This window comes from Elephas maximus, chromosome 8 (genome assembly GCF_024166365.1).
Source record: "Elephas maximus indicus isolate mEleMax1 chromosome 8, mEleMax1 primary haplotype, whole genome shotgun sequence".
Classification (NCBI taxonomy): domain Eukaryota; kingdom Metazoa; phylum Chordata; class Mammalia; order Proboscidea; family Elephantidae; genus Elephas; species Elephas maximus.
Genome location: NC_064826.1, coordinates 132,435,022 through 132,461,591, shown reverse-complemented (window position 1 = coordinate 132,461,591; position 26,570 = coordinate 132,435,022). Strand labels below are relative to the sequence as shown.

The following is a 26,570-nucleotide window of genomic DNA, read 5'->3' as shown; positions in this document are numbered from 1 at the left end:
CCTGCTGGTATTTGAATATGGGTGGCACAGCTTCCAGCATCACAGCAACATGAAAAACTGACAGACACATGGGGGATTACCCAAATTACACAAAATGAACAGTAGCAAACCAATTTCCTATTAATAATCAGGATCAATCAGCCAGTCAGTATGGCAGTCCTCTTCCTTGCCTTTGAATTCAATGCCTTGTAGAGCCCTTGTGAAGTCTCAACTTCCAGTTCAATAGAATCATTGTGTTTCCTAGTAGAAGTATTCCTCCCCTCGGAACAAAGGCTTCTAGACCTGCAGAGCCTACAGTCCACGGATGGGAAGCAAAAATCTTTCTAGTGGATTACTAGAAGTAATAGTGAAAGAAAAGCTTCTCCCACTTGTACCTCTTGATTTTGAATCCATGAATTCAAGGTACGAGAGAAACAGTCAAATATCAGACACTGATTTAAAGCACATACCATACTTTGAGGATATTACACAAGTCTAGCAAAGTGCTGTCACTTAGCTAGAGATATAAATGAGACTTCAGAAGGTCATTCCACAGTTCTATCAAGTCAGCTGGTTCAGGATGATGGAAAACAGGGTATGACCAGAGAATTCCATGATTATAGGCCCATATTGCTGAGAAGTAAGTTTCCTGGTCCCTAGCAAGTCTGTTTAGAATACCATGGTGGGCGATGAGGCATTCTGTAACTACATGGATGTTAGCTTTTACAGAAGCGTTGCAGGCAGAGATTGCAAATTCACATCCAGGAAAAATGTCTTTTCTATTAGGAAAAAAAGCACTGCAACTTTCATGTTGGAAGTGGTCTAACTGATCCACCCAGAGAATGGTCCCAAAATAATTGCTTATTGTTGATATCTGCTGTTGGCAGATTGGCACATAAGAGTGACTGTAGCCAGGTCAGCCTTGGTGAGGGCCATGCCTAACCTCCTTCACTACTGCCATGGCCACTTTGTTCATGAGCCTACCGGGCAATGACAAGAGTGGCTGAGAAAAGAAGCTGACATTCACAGTATGGGTTCTCTTATCCACCTGATTATTAAATCTTCCTCTACTGAGATTACCCTTTGTTGAGTATTCACATGGGACACAATTATATTTACACCCTGTGCTCATTTGGAAAGGTATATCCACACACCTCTTCCTCAGATCTCCTCACAAATTTTCCACTGTGTTCTTGACCAACCATAAAAAACAATAAGCCACAAAGTATGAATCAGTGTAGACCCATATATTTGGCCATCTCTCCTTCCAGGCAATATGAACAGCCAGGTGCACCCCTCAAATGTTTGCCCACAAAGATGATTCAACACTGACCTTCAGGACCATTCCAGAGTGGGGCTGTGGTGCTACAGCTGTCCTAATCCAAATGGTGCTCACATCAGAATAATCCAATCCAAGCCTAAGTTTACTTCCTCCTCAATCAACTGTTTATAGGGAATTCTCCACGTGGCCATAGCTGTGGTTTAAGAGAGAGAAGAAAATGTAGCATTAACAGCACTCATGGGCATACTTGTGCCTTCAGGATCTGCTTAAGCTCAGTCTTGTATATCTATTTCCATTTAATGATGAATTACTGCTGTGAAGAATAAACTGTATGGTTTGAGGGGTCAGACAATACTCAATTCATGGTGGAAAGCTCAGGTCACATGGTAACTTGGTGGCCTTGGTTAAGTTTTCAGTCTCTACTAGGGCCTAATAGCAAGCCAAAAGCTGTTTCTCGAAAGGGGCATAGCTGTCCACAGAGAATGGTATGGCTTTGTTTTTAAAAATCTTAAGAATATGTGGTGTAATTTCCCTATGGGGGCCTGCCAAAGTTCTAAACAGCACCCTTATGCACCACTGACACTTCAGGCAACAATGGATCTGCTGGGTCATGGACCATAAACAGCGGAGCAGTTTATGTAGCAGCCTGGGCCAGATGCACAGCTTTCTCTTATTCTGGATCCCACTCAAAAGTGGTAGCTCTTCTGGTTACTCAGTAAATAGGTCAGAGTAGCAGTTCCAAATGGGGCACATGTTGCCTCTAAAATCCAAGGTGCCCACTAAGCGTGGTACCTGTTTCTTAGTGGTAAGAGGGGCCAGATGCAGTAACTTATCTGTTACCCTAAAAGGAATATCTCTAAATGCCTTAGTTATCTAGCACTGCTGTAACAGAAATACCACAAGCGGATAGGCTTCAACAAACAGAAATTTATTTTCTCACAGTCTAGTAGGCTAGAAGTCCAAATTCAGGGCGTCAGCTCCAGGGGAAGGATTTCTCTGTTGGCTGTGGAGGAAGGTCCCTGTTGCCAATCTTCCCCTCGACTAGGAGCCTCTCTGAGCAGGAATCCCAGGTCCAAAGGATGCGCTCTGCTCCTGGCACTGCTTTCTTGGTGGTATGATGTCTCCATGTTTCTCTGATCACTTCTCTCTTTTATATCTTCAAAACAGATTGGCTTAAGACACTCTCTAATCTTGTCTATCTCATCAACAAAATTGCCACTAATTCATCTTATTACATCATAGTGATAGGATTTACAACACATAGGGAAATCCCATCAGATGACAAAATGGTACACGATCATAAAATACTGGGAATCATGACCTAGCCAAGTTGACAGATATTTTGGTGGGACACAATTCAATCCATGACAATGCCCTAGACCACTGGGCCCCTAAAACTTCAACAAGGTAGCAGGCCCCTGAATTTTTGTGGGATTTACTTCCCAATGCAGGCCCACAAGGGTAATTCCAATGTGTCCTTATTAGTTGCTATTTCCTCCTCATAGTTTCAGCCAGCAATACATCACCAATGTAATGAGCCAGAAAGACGTCTCATAGAAGAAAAAGGCAATATATATCTCTAAAACTAGACTATGATATAGAACAGGAGAGATGACATATATGAGTCAGGACAGTGAACTGACGTATTGTTGGCCTTGCCAGCTGAAAGCAAATGGTTCTTGACAGTCTTTACTAACAGGTATAGAAAGAGAAGCATTTGTCAGCTAAATAGCTACAAACCAGGTACCAAAGGAGATGAAGATTTCCTCCAAGGACAAAACAACATCTGGAAAAGCAGCTACAAATGAAGTGAGTGCCTGATTACATTTATGATAATCCACTGACATTTGCTAAGATCCGTCTGTCTTCTGTACAGGCCAGATGGGCAAGTTGAGCAGGGATTGTCTTAGGTTGGGGTCTCTAGAGAAGTAAAATCAGTAAAGCATATAAATACATAGAGATTTATATCAAGGAAATGGCTCACACAGTTGTAGAGGCTGGAATGTTCCAAGTTTGTGAATCAGGGTAGAGGCTTCTCCTGATTCACATGGCTGCAGGGGCTGGTGAACCCAAAATCAGCAGGCTAGACAGCAGGGCTCTTGCTCAGAGCCTGCAAAGACTGACGAATCCCAAGATCAGCAGGCATGATGGCAGGTAAGCTGCTAGCTCAAGTTCCAAGAATTGGAGGTGAACAGGAGCCAGCTGCAGGATCCAGAGTTAACAGAAGCCCACGAGCATTGCCAGAAAGTCCCTTTATATTCATTGCAGGCCATACCCCCAAGGAAATTCCCTTTCAATTGATTGGCTACTCACAGCAGATCCATCATGGAAGTGATCACATATCAAATGTCACCATGGAAGTGATCACATCATCATAGGACTGTCAAACTACATCATAACTGCCAAACCACCGAGAAACATGGCCCAGCCAAGATGACAGACAACCTTAACTATCACAATCTACCCCTTCTCAACTTAGGACCTGAACACGTTTTAAACCATACATAACCTCTGAATAAAAACAATTATAAAGTCATAATTGTAACAAACATGATACAAGGAACACACATACAAATGAATATGCACTGGCCCTGTTTACATTTTGTATTTTATGTGAGAAAAAAATATTTGAAGCACACATGCAAGGCAGAAATACTCTTAAAAATTACAGTCCTCATTTCTGAAACTGGTCATGTGGTTGTAACTGGTATTTAGAACTATGTTCTTCCACCTACACATTCCATAATGCCTTTGCCTTCAGCAAGCACCTCAGCTGGTCATGGTTTTTGCCCAGTGGGGTGACCCAAACCATCATTCCTGAAGCATCTGGGCCATTAGTAGTCATGTTGGAATTGGGTTGCTCTAGTTTTTCATTGGCTTTAATCACAGGGTGTGGCAGTACTAAGAGATGCCCAAAGGGACCTCCTGTATTATAGACATGCATTTCTTTATCTCAATTATGTAACAGCAATCTGATATCATCCTGGTAATCAGGATCAATCACACCAGCAAATATGGTAACTCCATTCTTTGTCTGTTGATCCTGAGGCCTAAAGAGCCCCCAGAGGTCAGGTGGTATTCTTAACTTACAATTCAATGGAATCAGTGATGTGGCTCCATGTGGGGGCATTCCTCCTTTGGAAATAAGACCTCTAGACTTGCAGAACATAAGGTCATGGTGACAGAAAGCAAAAATTTTGTGAGTGGGGCACTAGGGGTAATAATGAGTGGTGCCACTTTCATTTCCAGCCCTTCATTTCTGGACCCATAAATCCTGACTAGAGGAGAAACAGCACCATATATCGGACACAGGTTTAGAGCATACACAGCCTCCTGGAGAACACTGCCCCAAACCTGCAAGATATTGTCACCTAGCTGGGGCCATAACTGTGTCTTTAAAAGGCCATTCCATCATTCTATCAAGCTAGCTGCTTCAGGATGATGGGGAACACAGTAAGAATGTTGAATTACATGAACATGGGCCCACTGCTGCACTTCATATGCTGTGAAGTGAGTACCCTGACCCAAGGCGATGCTCGGTGGGACACCATGACAGTGGATAACGCATTCCGTAAGTCCATGAATGGTAGTTTTGACAGAAGCACTGAGAGCAAGGAAGGGAAGTCTGTATCCAGAGTAAGTGTCTATTCCAGGAAGAACAAAATGCTGCTGTTTCCATGATGGAAACGGTCCAATGTAATCAGCCTGCCACCAGGTTGCTGGCTGATCACCTCAAGGAACAGTGCCATATCAGATACTCAGTGTTGGTCTCTGCTGCTGGCAGATTGGGCACGCAGCAGCAGTTGTAGCCAAGTCGGCCATGGTGAGTGGAAGTCCATGTTGCTGACCCCATGCATAACCTCCATCTCTGCCACCATGGTCACTCTGTTCATGAGCCCACTGGGCAACGACATGAGTGGCTGGGGAAAGAGGATGACTGGTTTCCACAGAACTCGTCATCCTATCCACTTGGCTATTAAAATCCCTCTCTGCCAAGGTCACCCTTTGGTGAACATTCACACGAGACACAAATATCTTCACATCTTTAGCACACTGACAGAGATCTATCCACATACCTCTTCCCTGTATCTCCTTGTCTCCAATTTTCCAATGATGTTCCTTCCAAGTCCCTGACCATCCAGTCAAATCACTGGCCACAGCCCATGAATCAGTATATAATTGCACATCTGGCCATTTCTCCTTCTAAAGTGAACCACCAGGTGCACTGCTCGAAGTTCTGCTCATTGGGAGGGTTTCCCTTCACCACTGTCCTTCAGGGAGGTTCCAGAAAGGACTGTAGTTGTGCCGCTGTCCATTTTTGAGTGTTGCCCACATATCATGCAGAACTATCTGTAAACCAGGCATGAGTTTTCTATTCCTCAGTCAACTGATCAAAAGGAACTCCCCACGAGGCCACAGGTGCAGACTGGGAGATGAAAGGTAATGTAACAGGAGTAGATACCATGGGCTTTTGGGCCATTTCCACATGCAACTTACATGTACCTTCAGTTGCAGCTCCAGCCCTATCTCATATATGCCACTTCCATTTAATGAAGGAGTGCTGCTATGCATGTCTAGCTTTATGGCTTTGTGGGTCAGACAACACCCAGTTCATCTTGGGCAGCTCAGGCTGAGTGGTGACTTGGTGGCCCATGGTTAAGCTTTCAGTGTCCACTAAGGTCCAGTAACAAGACAAAGGGTATTTCTCAAAAGGAGAGTACTTATCTGCAGAGGATGGCAGGGCTTTGCTCTAGAATCCTAAGGGACTGCACTGTGATTTAACAATAGGGGCCTGTCATGGACTCCAAACAGCATCTCTATGTGTCACTGACACTTCAAGCACCATTGGATCACCTAGATCATATGGCTCAAGTGGCTGAGCCGCTTCCACAGCAGACTGAACCTGTTGCGGGGCCTTCTCTTGGTCTGGGCCCCACTCAAAACTAGCAAGTATTCGAGTCAGTTGATAAAAAAGGCCAGAGAAGCACACCAAAATGAGGAATATGTTACCCCCCAAATTCAAAGAGACCTAATAGGCATTGTGCCTCCTATTAAGTCATGGGATGGGCCAGATGCAATAATGGAACTTTCACTTTGGGAGGAGGATCTCAACACACCCCACACCACTTGACACGTAGAAATTTCACTGAGGTGGAAGGCGCCTGAAGTTTTTTCAGATTAATTTCCTACCCTCTAGCAGCAGATTAATTTCCTACCCCCTAGCAGGCAATTAATTAGATTAATTGATTAGATTAATTAATTAATCTAGTAGGCAGATTAATTTCCTACCCTCTAGCAGGCAAAGGTTTTACCCATAAGTCCAGAGTCATTGACACTTCTTCCTTACTAGGTCCGATCAGCATGTCATCAATGTAATGGACCAGTGTGACATCTTGTGGAAGGGAAAGGCGATCAAGGTCTCTGCAGACTAAATTATGACATATGGCTGAAGAGCTGATGTAGCCCTGAGGTAGGCAAGTGAAGGTATATTGTTGGCCTTGCCAGCTGAAGGAAAACTGCTTCCGGTACTCCTTTGAAACAAGTATGGAGAAAAAGGCATTAGCTAGATCAACAATTGCATACCAGGTACCAGGAGATGTATTAATTTGCTCAAGCAATGAAATCACATCTGGAACAGCAGCTGCAATTGGAGTCACCACCTGGTGGTTTTCGATAATCCACTGTCATTCTCCAAGATCCATCTGTTTTTTTGCACAAGCCAAATAGGCAAGTTGAAGGGGGATGTGCTGGGAATCACTGCCCCTGCATCGTTCAAGCCCTTGATGATGACAATAATCTCTGCAATTCTTCCAGGAACTTGGTATTGCTTTTGGTTTACTATTTTCCTAGACAGGAGTAGTTCTAATGGCCTCCACTTGGCTTTTCCTACCATAGTAGCCCTTAATCCACTGGTCAGAAGCCAATGTGGGGGTTCTGCCAGTTGCTGAGTACATCTATTCCAATTGTGCTTTCTAGACCTGAGGAAATCACTACAGGATGGGTTCACAGACCCACTGGACCTGCTGTGAGATGAACATGAGCTAAGACTCCATTAATAACCTGACCTCTATATGTCCCCACTCTGACTGGTGGGCCACAGTGACATTTTGAGACTCCTGGAATTAGTGTCAGTTCAGAGCCAATATCCACTAATCCCCAAAAAGTCTGATTATTTCCTTTTCCCCAGTGAACAGTCACTCTCATAAAAGGCTGTAAATTCCGTTGGGAAGGATAGGAGATCAACAGTATAAATTTTTTGGCAATGTACCAAGGTCCTTCCTTAAAGGGACTCAACCTCCCTTTCATTCAAGGGGTTGAGGATCTTTAAACTCACTCAAGTCAGAACTGATTGAGGGGGCATGACTCCATATTCTGGTGATTTGAGTTGGACTGCTGTTCACTTGACCTAGAACTCTTCCACTTGTACAGATCACATATTTAATGCATTTCCTATTTATTTCACTCCCACGGACACCATGACTAAGTAGCCAATGCTGTAAGTCTATACAATTCAGACTATTCTGATTGCTTCTTTGACTCCATTGTCCATTAAGGTAACCATGCCCACCTTATCTTTGCCAAGCAAGTGCCACCACTAGCCCCTACCACCACTGGGTCCAATAAACTCCATTGTAGTTAGGTGTGTTAGTTAGGGCAGTTCCCACCGTCAAATCTAACTTACATAAAATAGCAATCACAGCAGTCTTAAAGGATGTTGGGGATGCCTTCACAAATTTGTTCCTCACTGTTGTGGCAAAAGCCACATCCTCTGGACACTCCATGTGTGGGCCTGTGGGTCTAACCTGATAAATCCACTCTAGCATGCCAATTTCCCTAAGCCTTTGGATACTTTCTTCTGCAGTATACCAAGCCAGGTCTGGTACTTCAACTTGATTTAGCATAGGCCACCTCATAATCAATGCTTCAACGACGCAACCAAATAAACTGTTAGATCCTTTCCTAATCTCTCAAGCTGAAACACTGAATGAATAATTTTGGGCCCTTATCGATAAACTTAGACTGATCCATCTTTATGTTCCTTGCACTATGAATTTATTTACTCTAGCTAGTTCACATAAATGGAATCATACATTATCTGTCCTTTGGTGTTTGGCTTATTTAGCCCACCATACTGTTTTCAAGGTTCATCAAGTTGTAGCATTTGTCAGTTTATCACCCATTTTCATGGCTGGATAATATTCTACATACTGCATTATGTTTATCCATTCATCTGTTCATGGGCAGCTGTATGAGCTACTGTGAATAATGTTGCAATGAACACTGGCATACAGGTATGTTTGAGTTCCTGCTTTGAAATCTCTTTAGCATGTAACTAAGATTGAAATTAATGGATCATCTGGTAATTCCATAATTAGCTTTTTTTGTCATGAAAATATACACAAAATATGCAGCACTACAATTTCTACATGTACAACTCAGTCACATTGGTTACATTCTTCAATTGTGCAATTTCGTTATCTTTTTCCAAATTATCCCACCATCACGAACATATATTCAATGTGCCCTAAGCAAAAACTCCCTCTTTCCCCCTCACTCCCACCCCTGGTAACCACTAATAATTTTTAGTTACCATCTGCTTGGAGCCCACATGGAGCAGTGGTTAAGAGCTCCACTACTAACAAAAAGGTCAGCAGTTCAAATCCACCAGCCACTCCTTGGAAATCCTATGGGGCAGTTGTTATTGTGTCCTATAGGGTCACTATGAGTCGGAATTGAGTCGACTGAAACAGGTTGTATATTTGCTTATTTCAGATAAGTGAGATCATACATTGTTTGTCCTTTTGTGACTGAATGACTTTGCTTAGCATGTTTTCTAGGTTCATCCATGTTGTGACATGCATCAAGGCTTCATTCCACTTTATGGCTGAATAATATTCCACTGTGTGTATATACCACATTTTCTTATCATCAATTGATGGGCATTTTGATTATTTCCACATTTTTGCTATTGTGAATAATGCTGTGATGGATAGTGGTGTACGTGGAGAAATGTCTATTCCCATCCTTTGCCCATGTAATTAGGTTGTCTTTTTTCTTGTTGAGATATAGTTCTTTATATATTCTGAATATCAAATCCTTGCCAGGTTGTTACCAAATATTTCCTCCATTTTATGTTGTCTCGTAACTCTCTTGATAAAATCTTCTGATGCACAAAAGTTCTTAATTTTGATGAAGTCCAATTTATTTTTGCTGTTGTTCTTGCTCGTGCTTTTGGTTTTATATCTAAACACCCAATGTCAAAAACAAGGTTCTCAGGTTGTACCTCTGTTTTCTTCTACAAGCTCTAGTGATTACTGGGTCATTGATTCCAGTTAATTTTCATATATGGTAGGATGTATATGTCCAACTTCATCCCTTCGTATGTGTGAAGACCAAGTTGTTCCACCACCATTTAAGAGACTATTATCTCCCCATTTGAACAGATTCAACAGGCTTGTCAAAAATCAGTTGGTCATAGATACATACGTTTGCTGGGTTCGGGGACTGTTAAAGGCTGTAGAAGTCCCTTTAGTGATTTTCTCCACAAATATTTTGGCAAATACTATATTCCTAGTAGTGTGTGATCTCTGAAGCCTCTGTTCCTTAGGTTGTGTTCGGCCACTGTTTAGATACAGTTCACTGAACTTCAATAGTTGCGGGGGGGGGGGAGCAATAGAAATAAAAAAACCCTGCATCTTCCAGTCTTTGTAGATTGCTCTGTGCTGAGGCACTCCAACACAGCCAGGCTTACACTGAACCTAGGAATCAACCAGAGATGAAAGGTAGGGTTTCCTCAGATATTTTCTGGGCATGCATCTTGCCCTAAACCAAAATAATACCAAACCTGTTGCTGTCGAGTCGATTCTGACTCATAGCAACCCTACAGGACACTTGGTGGATTCCAACTGTCGACCTTTTGGTTAGCAGCCGTAGCACTTAACCACAATGCCTCCAGGGTGGTTATAGGCTTCTGAATTCCAACACATTTATGGATGTTTTGTAATGTCCTAATTTCCCAAGGACACTTTCCACAGTTTATGCTCCTGGGCCTTGGTTGGTCTATTGTATGTTTCAAGCATAACCTCTTGCCCCAGGTATCTGCAAGTTGTTAGCTCGTTTGCCAAGTTAAAAAGCCTAAAAGCTTTCCTAACATTTAGAAGTCACTTTTTTCTTGATTCAGCCTTCACTAGTTGCTGTAAACTTTTGACTGTATCTCAGAGTTCTAAGTTGGTTTTGCCACTTTCTGCTTATTTTTTCCATATTTTTGTGGCTGGATATGAGTAGAGCTGCCTATTCTGACATCTTGCTATTTCTATTTCATAATAGGTTTATAAGACTAAAGAAAACTCAACTGCTGGTGCAGGAGTGGAAGAACTGCTTCTACTGGCAAAGAAAAGCTTGGCAGAAATCAGGCATTCAAGATCCCCAGCTCAACTGGAATCTGCTCATATTTCCCTATACCAATTTTTAGGATCCCATTTCTTCCCAATTTATGTTTGAACTTTAAAGAGGGACTCTCCAAAGTTGAGAATTCAATTTACATTGTAATTGACTCACCCACAGGATTAAACATTTATTTTTCAGAAATTTCAGCCCTGTAGCTCTTAGGGGCTAAGAGTTTCCTTTAGGGCAGCATAGAAGCTTTAAGATCACTTATGTGGACCTTGAGCTAGGAATTTAAACCCCTAAACTCATCATTTTCTTTCCCAAAGTTGTCAAAATACTCACAAGTAAACAAGCAATTATGCTCCTTATTTTCACTTATTATAAGGCAGCAAATATCTGGTCACCCAGAGTCTGGCTTTCTATAGGCATTTTACTAAGTTATCTAAAGGTAATAATTTGAGTAATTGTTTTGCCATTGCATGCTATGGTCTATCAGTGCCCCTTTATCAAGGAAATAGGATCATGATGGTTTTAAATCTTTAAATCTATTCAGATTAGAGAAACATGCTAGTGAAAACACTAGACCAACGCTCCACTAGAAATTAAAATGAGATTTTTTAAAGGAAAAAGACAATTAAAATCTTTCCATGAAATGGAGTGGCACATGGGCACTCAAAGATGCTACAGTGTGTGCTCTAGTTTGCAGGGAGAGCAGTGAGGTACTTATCAGGCACAGCAACAAAGGCAAATGGTTTCACATCATGGGAAGTACAGGGGAAAGAAGGGAAATTTATTTACAAGGCATTGTCAAGCTACAAACTTTCCTAACATTAATTTATATTCTAAGATTAATCTGTTACTTCCCAATAGATTGACTAAAGTAGTATTTCTAGAGCATGCTAGTTAAACATTCCTGATGTTGGGGTACAGTGATTGATTATAGGCTGAGTCAATCCTAGTTGGAGTCCTTGAAATGCAAAGTCAACCATTTAGTTAGAAAGGTACTTAGAATCAACTCCAAACTGAAGCCTTTTGAAATGAAAACAGTGCCCACCTGGCCAAAAGGGAGTAAGTTAGGGCCTAGGCATTCAATGACAACAATTTAACATACAAAGATTACTTATATAAACTAAGGCCCAGGTCTCTACACTTTGTCACAAGCAAACTTTCATAGGAAGCCAACTTGTTTTTTGTAGAAGGCAGAGGCAGGCTTCAAACCTAGTTGTAGCTTAATTTAAAATAGAATTTCAATTCTGGTCTGGATTAAACATTTCAACCATGCCAAGCAGCCCCAATTTTAAGGTTTCCTTATTCAGAATCAACTTCAAACAATCCAGACCCAATTCAGAAGACAACTCAGAACCACTTGGTGCCAAATTCTGTTACCAGGCAGAGTTGAATCAGAAACAGAACCACTAGGAAAGTGTGTGTGTCTAAGAGATTTGTTACAAAGATTTGGCTGTATACAATTGTGGAAGCTGGTTAAGCAGTCTCTTAAAGATGGCTGTCTTCATGTCTGATGCTGACACAAAAAGTCCACAGGGCAGGCAATAAGGAAGGGACAATGGATGTTACTTGGAGAACATGAATAAGTTAGAATCCACAATCACATACTGGAGCCCAGGGCTGTTGTTTTTGTTAGGTGCCGTCAAGTTGGTTCCAAGTCATAGGAACCCTATGTACAACACAGAACACTGACCGGTTCAGTGCCATCCTTAAAATGACTGGTATGTTTGAGACCACTGTTGCAGCTATTGTGTCAACCCATCTCATCGAGGGTCTTCCTCTTTTTCACTGACCTCCTACCTTACCAAGCATGATGTCCTTCTCCAGGCACTGGTCCCTCCTGATAACATGTCCAAAGGATGTGAAATGAGGTCTTGCCATCCTTGCTTCCAAGAAGCATTCTGGCTGTACTTCTTCCAAGAGAGACTCGTTCCTTCTTCTGGTTTTCCATGGTATATCAGTATTCTTCGCCAATACCATAATTCAAATGCATCAATTCCTCATTCTTACTTATTCACTGCCCAGCTTTCATGTGCCTATGAGGTGGACTGAAAATACCATGGCTTGGATCATGCTCATCTTAGTCCTCAAAGTTACATCTTTGCTTTTTAACTCTTTAAAGAGGTCTTTTGCAGCAGATTTACCCAATCCAATACGTTCTTTGATTTCTTGACTGATAGTTCCATGGGCATTGATTGTGGATCCAAATAAGGTGAAATCCTTGACAAGGAGCCCAGGAAGATGGGCTGAAACCTGAGTCAGTTTTATTGCTTCTGACCTTGGTTATGTGGTTTCTTACAAATGCTGGGCCCCTAGTCACAGACAGAAACACACATACTGGGTGCAGTAGTTAAAGAAACTGAAGAATTCAAGTGGAGCAGTAATAGGCCTATTGCTATCTCATGCCAATAAGGTGAGTCAGTAGTTCAGCAACAGCATATGTGAACTACAAAATGGCTGCTGCCTCACTTAGGCCCTCCAAATCTCACAGAAGGATCCCTTTTGTAGCCCAACCTAACTGGATTTATACAGGGAATGGAACCCTGGCAAATGTAGTTTAGCCTAGTCGACAGAATAAAAAGCAATCTTACACTGGCATTTTAAGGGACTGTACAAACAAATCAGGGCTATTATTTTTTATTTTGGTAAAACACATGTAACATAAAATTTGCCATATTATCCTTTTTATAACTATACAAGTCAATGGCATAAATTATATTCACAATGTTGTTTCTAAAACTTTTTCATCACCTCAAGTAAAGACTCTGTATCCGTGAAGCAATCCATTCTCCCCTCCCCCAGTTCCTGGTAATCACTAATCTACTTCCTCTCAATGAATATCCCTACTGACTATTTCATAGAAGTGGGACCATGTATTTGTCCTTTTGTGTCTGGCTTATTTCACTTAGCAGATATTCAAGGTTCATCCATGTCATTGCATGTATCAGGGCTTCATTTTTCTTTATGGTGGAATAATATTCCCTTGTATTTGTATGCATTTTGTTTATCTACTCATCTGTTAAAAAGACATTTGGGTTGTTTCCACCTTTTGGCTATTGTGAATAAGTATCCCTGCTTTCAATTCTTTTGGGTATATACCTAAGAGTGGAAATGCTGTGTCATACTGTTATTCTACGTTTAATATTTTGAGTAACTGCCAAACTCTTTTCCACAGTGGCTCCACCAGTTTACATTCCCACTAGCAATGGATGAGGGTTCCAATTTCTCCAGCCTTTCCAAAATTTATTTTCCATTTTTTCTTTTGTAATAGCCATCATGACGGTTGTGAAGTGGTATTTGTGATTTTGAAGAGCTAGGTTTTTTTTTTTTTTTAAGAAATAGACTAAAACAGACAATATCAGAAGGCATTACAACCAAACAAAACTAAACCCAGTGCCGTCGAGTCAATTCTGACTTATAGCTACCCTATAGGACAAAGTAGAACTGCCCCATAGAGTTTCCAAAGAGCACCTGGTGGATTCGAACTGCCGTCCCTTTACAAGGTATGATTAAAAAAAAAAAAAATTTTTTTTTTTTAGACAATGGTAAATACTGCTTCATGAAAAATTTATAATCAGTTATATATGTATTGACAATTTAATCTGTCCTCTGGCAACTCTTTATCTTCCTTTAAATTTTTTTTTTCCCGAGGCACTTACCATTTAGCATACTAAATATTTTACTTATTTATTGTTTGATATTCTTTCATTAGAATGTAAACTCAATCGAGGCTAGGAGTTTTATCTATTTTATTCACTACTAAAAGACACAGTGCCTAGAACTGGCACACTATAAATGCCTGTCTTAGTCATCTAGTGCTGTTGTAACAAAAATACCACAAGTGGATGACTTTAACAAAGAGAATTTTATTCTCTCATAGTCCAGTAGGGATGTGGCCTGAGTAAGGGTGTTACATCCCACCCTAATCCTCTTTGACATAAAATTACAATCACAAAATGGAAGACAACCATAGAATACTGGGAATCATGGCCTAACCAAGTTAATATATACATTTTGGGGGGGATATAATTCAATCCATGAGAATGCTCAATGAATGTCTATTGAATGAATGGTGTTTGTATTTTACATTGGATCACGACGCAAAATTTATTATAAACTGAAGTGAAAATTATTTGAAAAAACACTAATCTAGATTCACAAAACCTGAACAAAATTGATTTCCAAAAAAAAGTGTATCAGTTGTAATTGAATGTAGTAGTAATGGAGTAGAAAATGTGCATGCATCCTAGTTGCAAGATATATATATATATATAAAATGAAGTAAAATGAAATACAATCAATGATATTTAATGGTTATGTAAAAAATTCACACTGAAGAAGGAAGCAAGCCATGGTCCTGGCTTGCTCATCCTGAAGGGTGATAGTTATTTAAAAAGCGAGTCAAATTAACATACATGCAAATATTCTTATAGAATTCTTATTTTACAACTCACCTCATTTGACTTAAGACACGTATGTGTACATATACAGTAGTCAGTGCACCATCCAAGCAGACGCATACATACTTCTGTTAAAGAATTAAATATATACACTCAATACATTCACACAAATGCACACAAAGATTTCAGTTATGTACGTTCAAGTATACAGAACACACCTATTGATAACAGCATTCACGCTGCATAAGGAACACTGATCTTACCCAGCCCTAAAAAGGATTGCTAATAATTGTACCATTTACCACTCGGCTCAGAATGAAGTCTTTGCCATGTACTGAGAGAATACTGAGAACTAAGGAGGTCACCAACCAGGAAGGAGGCAGATGTTCTTTAGCCTAGTGCACTCTGGATGTCTCCTGCACAACAATGACCCTGATGGCCACTGAGAATATCATGGGAAACAGAACCCACACACATGATCATTAAGACACGCAACAGAGCTCCACTACCTGTCATCTGTCCCTAACATGGCTCTCACAGCAGATTAGAAGGGCAACAAATTGAGGTTTGGAGGAAGTGCGGAACATCAAAGGGCTTTGCAAGGGTCTCTTTTCTGCAATCGTACTTCAGTACTTAGGGCATGGCAGCCTTTCCAGAATGTGATGAAAGTTACAGACCCTGTATAGATCACCCAGAAATATAATTTCTCATAGATATTTAGTAGTTCATAAATGCCTGGCAGTTAAACTTTGATCTTAGAAACAGTGTTGAAGATGGCAGAATGTCACTTCCCTAGCTATACTCCTCTGCAACTTCAGAGGGGAGAAACCCCAAGGGGGATGAACAATTGAAAGGAGTAGCTAGACATTAAGCACGGCATAATTTTCTTCCATCTCTCCATTTTAGTTATATACACAGTCAGACTGTCACTCTAATACTCTGGTCACCCAGATGGCTGGTTGTAGAGTTTACTGCTTTAGAGTTGTACAAAGGTTACAAGATCTATAAAGTACACTAATTGGCCCATCTTGACCAATTTTTCTTCCTGGAACAATCAATGAACATATCATTCTATCATATCAGAAACATATCATTCTATCCAGCCTAAGTGCCCGTTATTTGGTCACAAAACAAGGTATAACACCAGATAAATATGGAGAAAGAGTACTAAGCAGACAAAAGCAAGTCAAGTGGAATCTGAAATCAGTGACAACAAGTTGTTTAGCAAATATAAGAAAAATTATTTGTTACAAGGTCAACACTGTGTGGAAGGACTGATGAAACAGTTTAATTTAAAGCATACTTTTACTGCAAGGTTAAATGGCACGTTCCTGTGTTGATACACTAACAGATCAAGGAAGCAGAAACATGTTTCTTTCAAATAAAAGAATAACAGACAATACTTATGCTCATAATATGGAAACTTATACGAGGCAGAAAATTGATCAGCCATTCTTATTTCAATGAACCCCCAAACTGCTACATCATTTATGAACAATTATAAAAGTATACTTCTGTACTGATTAAGTTGCTTTAACCAACTTAAATAATAAGGAAAACTTAATTATATTACATTTAGAAAAAGCCTAAAACAGCAGCACAAGGTTGACTATTTCAACAGATCAATGGCATACTTCATCCAAGTTCTTTCCATCTTTCTCTTCTGTTATCCTCAGGTTCAAAAAGTGCAAACAAGAATCATATCCAGTAAAGAAAACGACTTGTGTCTCTCTTTGTCAATAAGGTAACCTACTTACGTGTCTTCACACCTCCTCCAGATTACTCACCAAATGCCAAGCCAATCACTGATAAGAAGAATGGGATTGTCAAGTTTAATTCTGACCAATGGTTCTCAAAGTGTGGTCTGGGAATCCCTGGGGTCCTTAAAACTCCTTTAGGACCTTACTTTCATAAAAATGTTGTTATTACCTGCTGCTGAGTAAGCTGGCTGCTGACTCATGGTGACCCCGTGCACACTGGAATAAAACCAATGTGACTCACAGGGTTTTGTACTGACAGGTTTCTGGAAGTGGATCTGCAGGCCTTTCTTGCTAGTCTGTCCTAGTCTGGAAGTGCTACTGAAACCCGTTTAGCATCACAGCAACACCCAAGCCTCCACTGACAGATGAGTGGTGGCTGAGCTTGAGGTGCTGTGGCCAGGGATTGAACCCAGGTCTCCCACAGGAGGTTGAGAATTCTGTCACTGAATCACCATTGCTCTCATTGTTCACAATACTACTACGGTGTTACCTGCATTTTCCCTCTCAATCAATCATGAGTGTACACTGAGTTATACAGAACAGAGAAACAGAAAGAGTGTAGCTGTCTGCTACTCAGCCAGACAAGAGAGGTTTGCAAAAATGTAAAGTAACATCAATGTTCTAAATTTTGTTTCCAAAAAGTTTTTTCATTAAAATTAATTTTAACAATGGGTTTACAATTTTTATTTCCACATAAATAAACGTTTAAAATTCTCTAATATGGCAAACTTCAACAGATATAACCCACATCAAGAAAAGTCTGTTGGGGCCCTCAATAATTTTTAGGAGCGTAAAGTGGTATTGAGACCAGGAAGTTTGAGAACTAATGAACTAAACCAGTGGTCAGCAAACTATGGCCTGTGGGGCAAATCTGGTCTGCCAGCTGTTTTGTAAATAAGGTTTTACTGGAACATAGCTACGCACATTTACATGGTGTCCATGACACCATTTAAGAAAGCACGGCTGGAAGGTCTAAAATATTCCCTATCTGATTCTCTACAGAAAAGGCTTGCCGACCCCTAAGATCTGGGTAAAGGGCCACCAAACCAAATTAGATGTGCTAAGATTTTGGAATGGCCTATCAATTTGTTGCAGGGTAATTTTTACAAATAATCCTCACGGTAGCGAACATTACTTTCTTTTCAGAAGAGGCACAAAGAGCTTAAGTACTTGCTCCCGGTCACACCGCTGTTAGGTTGGGGGAACTGGTATTTGTCCCTAGAAATCTCCCTTGAGTCTATACAACCAGATCACCATGCTGCATTTACTAGAGAGACAGGGGCAAAGTGGACTCTACAGCATCTCCTACTACCTGCAAGGGAAAACAGTTCCTGCATTACACAGTACTTGACTATGCGCCTTTACACTAACATGATAAAGTTAGTACAGTTATAGCTAACTTGATATACCACTGAACTATAACAAGAGTATGATCAATTACCATATTTTCTTCACAAACACCCCCTTTTAATGGGGAGAATACAATATGTACTACTTTTCACAACTACTTTCTTAATTATTGACACTGATTTTTACTGTTAGTAATTGTGTACCTGACTGCATATTTTAAATATCCTTTGACAATGAGGTAACTAATTGTTAACTTTACAAAAACATTGTTTCACTTTTTTATTAAAGCGAAGTTCAGTAACAACTGTCACAAACATTTACAAACACAAATAAATAGGATAAAAGAAATAGGTATGGTACTTTAAACATTCAGAGGCTAATCTACATAAAACATATATTGTACTCTTAGGATATAGTGAGGCATTATTTATATCCAGCTTGGAAAACCTTGATATCATGTAATATAGTATGCCACCATTACACTGTCAATAGGAGTCCCACTCTGGTACTATTCTATTCCTCCTCCAGCCTTAACCCTTCTCACGTAGTAAAAAGTCTCTGAGGGCCCAGATCCCTCTCTGTGTACACAGGGTCCTTTTTTTCCCCAGGCCAACAGCCCTAAGACCTCGTCTAACGTGGTATGACCCTGTTCTGGAGGGAACCTACTTAGAGTTTGAAGAAAATTTATGCTGAAGGCTAACGTGACCATATGTGTACATTCAAGGCACCTCATAGTCTGTGGTAAACCACTGGTGGGAAGAGAAAGAGGGCAATGGTGCTTTAGGCTAGATTTCCTCATGCAGACAATATCTTGTTCAATTTTGTTATTTTAATTATAATTTCAATATTCAGTTAGCTTTGTGGCCTCATGTAAACTTTTGTTATAAGCCCCACAAACACTGGGGATGGACCTGCTGTTATAATCACTGCTAAACTAGGAATACATATTCTGTATTAACAATTAATTTCCATTATTCATGTAAAACACAAGAACAGTTTATATTACGTGCCAAATGTACATACATAAATCCTATGTACTTGGGGATATTTCACACACGCATTTAGCACTATTGCCCTCGTTATTCAATTAATCTGTGCATTTAAAAAGCTCCATACTCAAATGGTTGCCAGGGGTCAGCATTGGGAAAAGGGTGTCATTATTAAGGAGTAACAAGGGGGAGTTTTTTTTTGATGGAATCCTTAGTCCTTTGGAATTCTGACAGAATTACAGATCCCAGATTCCTGTTTGGTTCTGTATTCTGATCGTGTTGATAGTCACTGAAATTACGTATGATAAAGTTTTATAATGTACGAGTATGCTCACACACAAACACACCCCATATACAGTGCATGTAAAAACTGGTGAAACCTAAATAAGGTCTGTATCTGAGTTTGTAGTGTGGTTGTTGTTGCTGTGGTTATTTGGCGTCAATTAGATTCATTGTGGGGACCCTGTATGTTACTGATATCAATTTCTTGTTTTTGAGAATATACTAAGATTACGTAAGATATGATCATATCTTAAAAGAAGCTTGGTGTCTTAGTTACCTGGTGCTGCTATAACAGAAATACCACAAGTGAGTGGATTTAACACACAGAAATTTACTTTCTCAGTTTAGGAGGCTGAAAGTCTGAATTACGGCACCAGCTCTAGTGGAAGGCTTTCTCTCTGTTGACTCTGGGGGAAGGTCCATATTTCCTGGGTTTGGTGATCTGTGTATGGTATGGCAGCTATCTTGCCCTGTCACTGCTTACTCACTTGCTTGTTTAATCTCTTTTGTATCTCAGAAGAGACTGACTTCAAACACATCCTACACTAATACCATCTCATTAATGTAACAACAACAAAAAAATGCCATCCCAAATGGGATTATAACCACAGGTACAGGGATTAGGATTTATAACACATATTTTGGGGTGACACAATTCAATCTATAAAAATCTACCCCTTAGCCCTCCCCGCAAATTCACGTCCTTCCCACATACAAAATACATTAATCTCATCGCATCGTCCTAAAAATCTTAAGTCAACTCCAAGTCTAAAATCTTATCTTCTGAATCATCTACATCAAACATGGGTGACACTTTAGGCATATTCAGTGCTGCGGCAAAATGCCTCTTCATCTTTGAACCTGTGAAATCTAGAATACAAGTTATCTGCTTCCATAGTCAACGAGGGAAAAGCTAACATTTTGTCTTGGGCTGAGTTCTCTAGAACAGCAAAACCAGTGACGTATATATGTATATATACACACACGTAGAAAGATCTATGACAAGGAAATAGCTCACTCAGTTGTAAAGGCTGGAAAGTACCAGGTCTGTGGGTAGGGCATCAGGCTAGAGGCTTCTTCTGACTTACGTAGCTGCAAGGGCTGAAAAACCCAAAATCGGCAGGTCAGACGGCAGGCTGCTGGCTCGTGGGCTGCAGAGGCTGATGAATTCAAGATCAGCAGGTAAGAAGGCAGGCTGCTGGCTCAAGTCCCAAGAACCTAAGGTCAGATGATGACCAGCCAAATGAAGGATCCAAAGCAAGCAAAAGCCAGTGAGCTTTGCCAGAAAGTCCATGTGTATTGGATGCAGATCACTTATCCAAGAAAACTCCCTTTTAACTGACTGGCTGCTCATAGCAGATCTCATCATGGAGATAATTACATTATATCAAATCTCATCAGGGAAGTGACTATGTCATTACATAACTGCTCAACTACATCATAACTGCCAAACCACTGAGAATCATGGTCCAGGCAAGTTGATACACAATCTTAACCATCACACACTTCTATTACAAATGGAAGAAATTGGAGGGCAAAAGGGTAACAAGCACTAGGCAAGTCCAAAACCCAACGGAACAAATTACATTAGCTCTGAAGGCCTGAAAATCACCCTCTTCTCCGGGACCATCTGGGCAATGGCTCCTACCCTCCACACTCTGGGTGTTGGCCATGCTCTCCGTATTCTGGGTGGAGGCCCTTTGGCCCAAGGCTTCAGCCCTGCCTTCCAAACACACAGGGATGGCAACTCTGTTCTCTTGGCTTTGGATGGTCCCGTTCACCTAGTCCACCTGAGTGGCAACCCCACCCCCTCCTTCCCTGGGACCCCCATTCTTCTGCCTCTTGGGCACGGCAGCCCCACCCCTCAGGTTTGGGCAGTGGCACCATCCTCTTGGCCAAACTGACTGGGAGCCCCACACTCTGGAGCTGATGTGATTCTCTGAAATCTAGGAGACTGTGGCTCCACTCTTTGAGATCTAGGAACCGTGGCTCCAGCCTCTGAAACCAAGATACCCCTGTTTCTCATGCTCCTTCCAATAGTTCTCCTATCTCCAAGCTTCTCCAGGCATGGAGGACAACAGGTGCAGCTCCTTTGGCCTGTTTCCTCCCTACAGAATTCTAAGAGGCAGACAGCTTTCTTTTGTTTCATCCTTTCTCTGTCCCTGTCAGTTTGAGATGATGGGTTTTCTGCTGTAGTACTTGGTTAGGCTCATCAGTCACAGGCTTAATTTCTTCAACAAAAGATTTTATAGCCACATCCTTGGTGAAAATTCCAGGACACGCGTCCTTAGTTTATACAACAGAATTTTCTAAATCTTTAAGCTTTGTTCTCACTTCGCATAGTTCATTATTAATTCCATCTCTTTCTCTCTTTCATCTCACATTTTACTACAGGCAGCAAGAAGAAACCACATGGCCCTTTTAAGATCTTGATTAGACATCTTAGCCAGATATCCAGGTTCATCACTTACAAGTTCTACCTTCCATCAAACATCTGAACATAATTTAGACAAGTTCTTTGCCACTGCATAAAAAGCATCACTTTCTCTCCAATTACCAATCGCATGTTTACCACTTCTCTGTATATAAAGTCTCACCAAAAGCATATTCAACATTTCTAGCAACATCCTATTCATGACAGTTCTCACCACAGTTCTTTCTTAGCCCTCACGAGAATTGTCTTTGATGGACATAATTCTATCAACAGTCTCTCTTTGAGGCAATCTAGGGCTTTACAATGAAAACATCAAAATTCCTCCTGCCTCTATCCATTACCCAATTGCCAAACCATTTCCACATTTTAGGTATTTATTAGAGCAGCACTCCCACTTCTTGGCCAAATTCTGTTTAGTTATCTAGTACTGCTGTAACAGAAATACAAGTGAACGGCTTTAACACACTGAAATTTATTATCTCACAGTTTAGGAGACTGTAAGTCCAAATTCAGGGTGCTAGCTCTAAAGGAAGGCTTTCTCTCTCTTGGCTCTGGGGGAAGGTCCTTATTCCTTGGCTCCTGGTGATCTTCATGTGGCTTACTCACTCACTTGTTTAATCTCTTTTATATCTCAAAAGAGACTGAGTTAAGACACACCCTATACTAATACTGTCTCATTAACATAACAAAACCTATTCCAAAATGAGATTATAACCACAGGTACAAGAGTTAGGATTTACAACACATATTTTAGGGGGGCACAATTCAATCCATAGCACTTTGGCCAAAGGTACAAAAGAATTCTCTGTAATATTTTTTCAATTTCCTGTGAGTCTTAAACAATCTCTAAAAAGAAAAAAAAATTTAAGCTTCACATTCCACAACTAATATCTATAAATCACTATTTGTTATGTTTTCAAAAGACAATTATGGTATCAAATCTGGAACCCAACTTCTAATATTACATTATTTCCAAAGTAAATTTTTAAATATTTTTTGACAGATTTCTCAATACAAATTGACTTAACCTAGTTTGCATTTTTACAAGTAACTTACACAAATTCAAACTTCCTGCAAAGTTTTATGCCAGTGTCAATGAAATGTCACCTCTATACAAAGGCTGTCCTATATTTGTTGCAATCTATGGGTTTCTCCCCTAACATTACTTTGAAGTAAAATAAGGCCAGTTTGTGGGTGAAGGTTACTGAACATTCAGAATGTCGGTAAAGCTTTCTCCAGTATGAATTCTCTTAAGTTTAGTGGGGGATAACTTCTGGCTGAACATTCTATTTCTCATAGCTTTTTCTCCTGTGTGAGTTCGCTGATGTACAATGAGATTTGACTTCTGAGAGAAGGTTTTTCCGCATGTGTTACACTCATAGGGTTTTTCTCCTGTGTGTGATCTCTGATGTTTAGTAAGGTCTGACTTACGGTAGAAAATTTTACCACATTGATTACATTGACAAGATTTCTCTCCTGTGTGAGCTCTTTGATGTACTGTGAGGGATGACTTGTGACTAAAGGACTTCCCACATTCATTACATTCATAAGGTTTCTCCCCTGTGTGCTTTCTCTGATGTAAAATAAGTCCTGACTTGACACAAAAAGATTTTCCACATTCATTACATTTATAGGGCTTTTCTTCTGTATGAGTTCGTTGATGTACAATTAGAGCTGACTTATGGCAAAAAGCTTTCCCACAGTCATTACATTCATAGGGTTTCTCCCCTATGTGAATTCTCTGATGCTGAGTGAGCTGTGACTTCTGGCAGAAAGTTTTTCCACATTCATTGCATTCATAGGGTTTCTCCCCTGTATGTGTTCGATTGTGTTTGGTGAGGTATGATTTATTGTAAAAGATTTTCCCACATTCGTTACATTCAAAAGGTTTGTCCCCTGTGTGTGTCCTATAATGTTGGGAAAGGGTTGACTTATGGCTGAAGAATTTCCCACATTCAGGACAGGCAAAGGGCTTCTCCCCTGTGTGAGTTCTCCGATGTACTGTGAGGTCTGACTTCAAGCAGAAGGTTTTCCCACATTCGTAACATTCATAAGGTTTCAACCCTGTATGAATTATCTGATGCCTGGTAAGTACTGACTTGTGGTAGAAAGTTTTTCCACAAACATTACATTCATAGGGTTTATCTCCTATGTGAGTTCTCTGATGCTGTGAAAGATGTGACTTTTGACAGAATGATTTCCCACATTTAGGACATTCAAAGGGTTTTTCACCGGTGTGAATTCTCTGATGTACTATGAGATGTGAATTCATACAGAAGGATTTCCCACATTCGTAACATTCATAGGGTTTCAACCCTGTGTGTGTTCTCTGATGTTTAGTGAGGTCTGATTTCTGGTAAAAAGTTTTCCCACATACATTACATTGATAGGGTTTCTCCCCTGTATGTGTTCTCTGGTGTAATGTGAGGGCTGATTTGTGGCTGAAAGCCTTCTCACATTCACTGCATTCATGGGGTTTCTCCCCTGTGTGTGATCTCTGATGTTTAATGAGATTTGACTTCTCCCAGAAAGTTTTTCCACATTCATTACATTCAAAGCGCTTCTCTCCTGTGTGTATCCTCTGATGTCGAGTGAGATGTGACTTCTCCCAGAAAGCTTTCCCACATTCTTTACATTCAAAGTGTTTCTCTCCCTTATGAGTTTTCTGAAGTTGTGAGAGGTATAACTTCCTCCTGAAATTATTCCCACTTGCGTTACATTCATAGGATTTCGTATGTATTCCATGATGTTTCAAAAGGCTTGACTTCATACCTAAGGATTTCCCACAATCACTAAATTCACAGTGATTCTCTCTTGAGGGATCTATCTGATGGAACAAGAGGGATGAGTTATCACAGAAAGTTCTTCCACATTCATTGTATTCATAGTTATTCCCTTCTGTGTTTTCTCTCTTTTGTGTATTGAATAAGACCTTTTCATGGAAGAGTTCCTGACAAATGTTATACTCAAAATTTTGCTCTAAAGTTTGATTCTTCTGTTGCTGCATACTGTCTTCACTAGGACTAAGGGTTTTACCATTTTGAAAAACTTCACTTTTCTCTCCAGTGTGAGTTTTCTCATGCTTAATATTAAATAACAACTTTCCACAGGCATTAAATTCGTCAGGCTTTTTTTTAAAATAGTTTTTCTTACTAATTACTAATTCTGAAATATAGTTTGAACTCACTCCATGTAAGTCATACTGACAGAGTATTTTTCTGGGAGGAAAAGAATTTGTGTCCAAGGTAAGTGGATTTCCTATTACATTACCTCGTCCCTTAGACAGTGTTTTGTTACTGATGAATATAACTTGCCACAAATGTTTATCTTGATTTTCTTTGCTCCTCTTTTTCAGGTTATCAGCTTTCCAGATTTCTAGAAATAAGAAAAGAATCTTACCATATAAGTAATAACACATTTCTTAGGGAATGGGACTTCTATGCAAATGTCCTATGTTGCAGCTGACTCTTTGGTTTCTTGTTCAGTCTTCATGAATGAAAATATTACCAAGTACATATTTTTCTTATGTACTTGGTTTCACAAAATATAAACAAGTGGCCTGGCATACAGGGAAAAGGGAGAAGAAACTGGCTACTAGAACACATACATTTGGTTTCCAACTGTATTTAGGCAATTGCCTAAATCTCCATCTCTCCATGCATCCTCCAAAAAACTATGAAGATCAAAAGCAAATTAAATTCCCTACAGTAACTTAAGGAGCTCTGGTGGCACAGTGATTAACAGATCAGCTGCTAACCAAAAGGCTGGCAGTTCAAATCCATTAGTTGCTCCTTGGAAACTCTGTGGGGCAAGCTCTACTTTGTCCTATAGGGTCGCTATGAGCCAGAATCAACTCAATGGCAATGGGTTTGGTCTAGTTTATTGCAACACATTGACATTAGCATAACTAGGAGATACAACCTCATAACTTTAACATAACTAGGAATCAGAGAATACTTCTAACTTCAAATCACTACACAGGGAAATAAATACTCCAAAATAGCAGAAACAGCTTTAAAGCCCATGTGTGGACAATCAGTTGGAGACTGTGGTGGCCACCTGGGAAAGAGGAGGGAAACAAAGACAGCCTAGGAATGATGTAACACAAATAAAACCACTTCTGGAAAGGGAAAATCCCATCCTGAATGTGAAAATACTGAGAATACTGAGAGTTCTAGTAGATCAGAGCTCAGGCTTCTGGGAAAATAAAAAGGAGGGACATGAAGTATATGGCAAATAGAAAAGGGCTGACCAAAGTCAAGAAAGAAATTATAGAAAAGGCCAAAAGGATCTTAGAAAACAGAAATTAAATTACAAAAAGTAGAAAGAGAAAATAGACTTGACTGAAGTTTTAATAAACAATATTGAGAAAGGGCATGAATACAGACAAAATGACAAAAAGACTAAAAAATTCAATCAGAAAGTTGTGGATAATGAAAATAAGAAGAAAAAAACCACTGTGAATAATTTAGAGTTCCTGAAGAGGAAAAACAAAACAGTGGGATTAATCTAAAATTAAAAACTATAATCTAAGAAATCTTTCCAGAAATAAAAGCTGTGATTTCACATATCCGGAAGGATCAAAATGAACTTGGGTAAACTGACCTGAAACAGTCAGCTACAAGATATACCTTAGTATAAACTACTAGACCTTAAGAATGAAAAAAAAAAAAGTCCTTTGGGCAAAAAGACCAACTCATG

The 26,570-nt window shown here is 40.1% G+C and overlaps 1 protein-coding gene across 6 annotated transcripts in view; it reads right to left on the bottom strand.

Annotated features, from left to right (window-relative positions):
* Nucleotides 1-439: 439 nt before the first annotated feature.
* LOC126082242 (zinc finger protein 33B-like) overlaps nucleotides 440-26,570 on the bottom strand; it is a 95,192-nt gene continuing 69,061 nt past the window's right edge. For 4 of the 6 annotated variants that reach the window (XM_049894681.1, XM_049894680.1, XM_049894682.1 and 1 more), the window contains one exon: nucleotides 6,807-25,244. In XM_049894681.1, coding sequence (XP_049750638.1) covers nucleotides 23,071-25,244 — 2,174 coding nt within the window. In that variant the 3' untranslated portion in view covers nucleotides 6,807-23,070. The other 2 variants (XM_049894685.1, XM_049894684.1) reach the window with 2 other exon arrangements.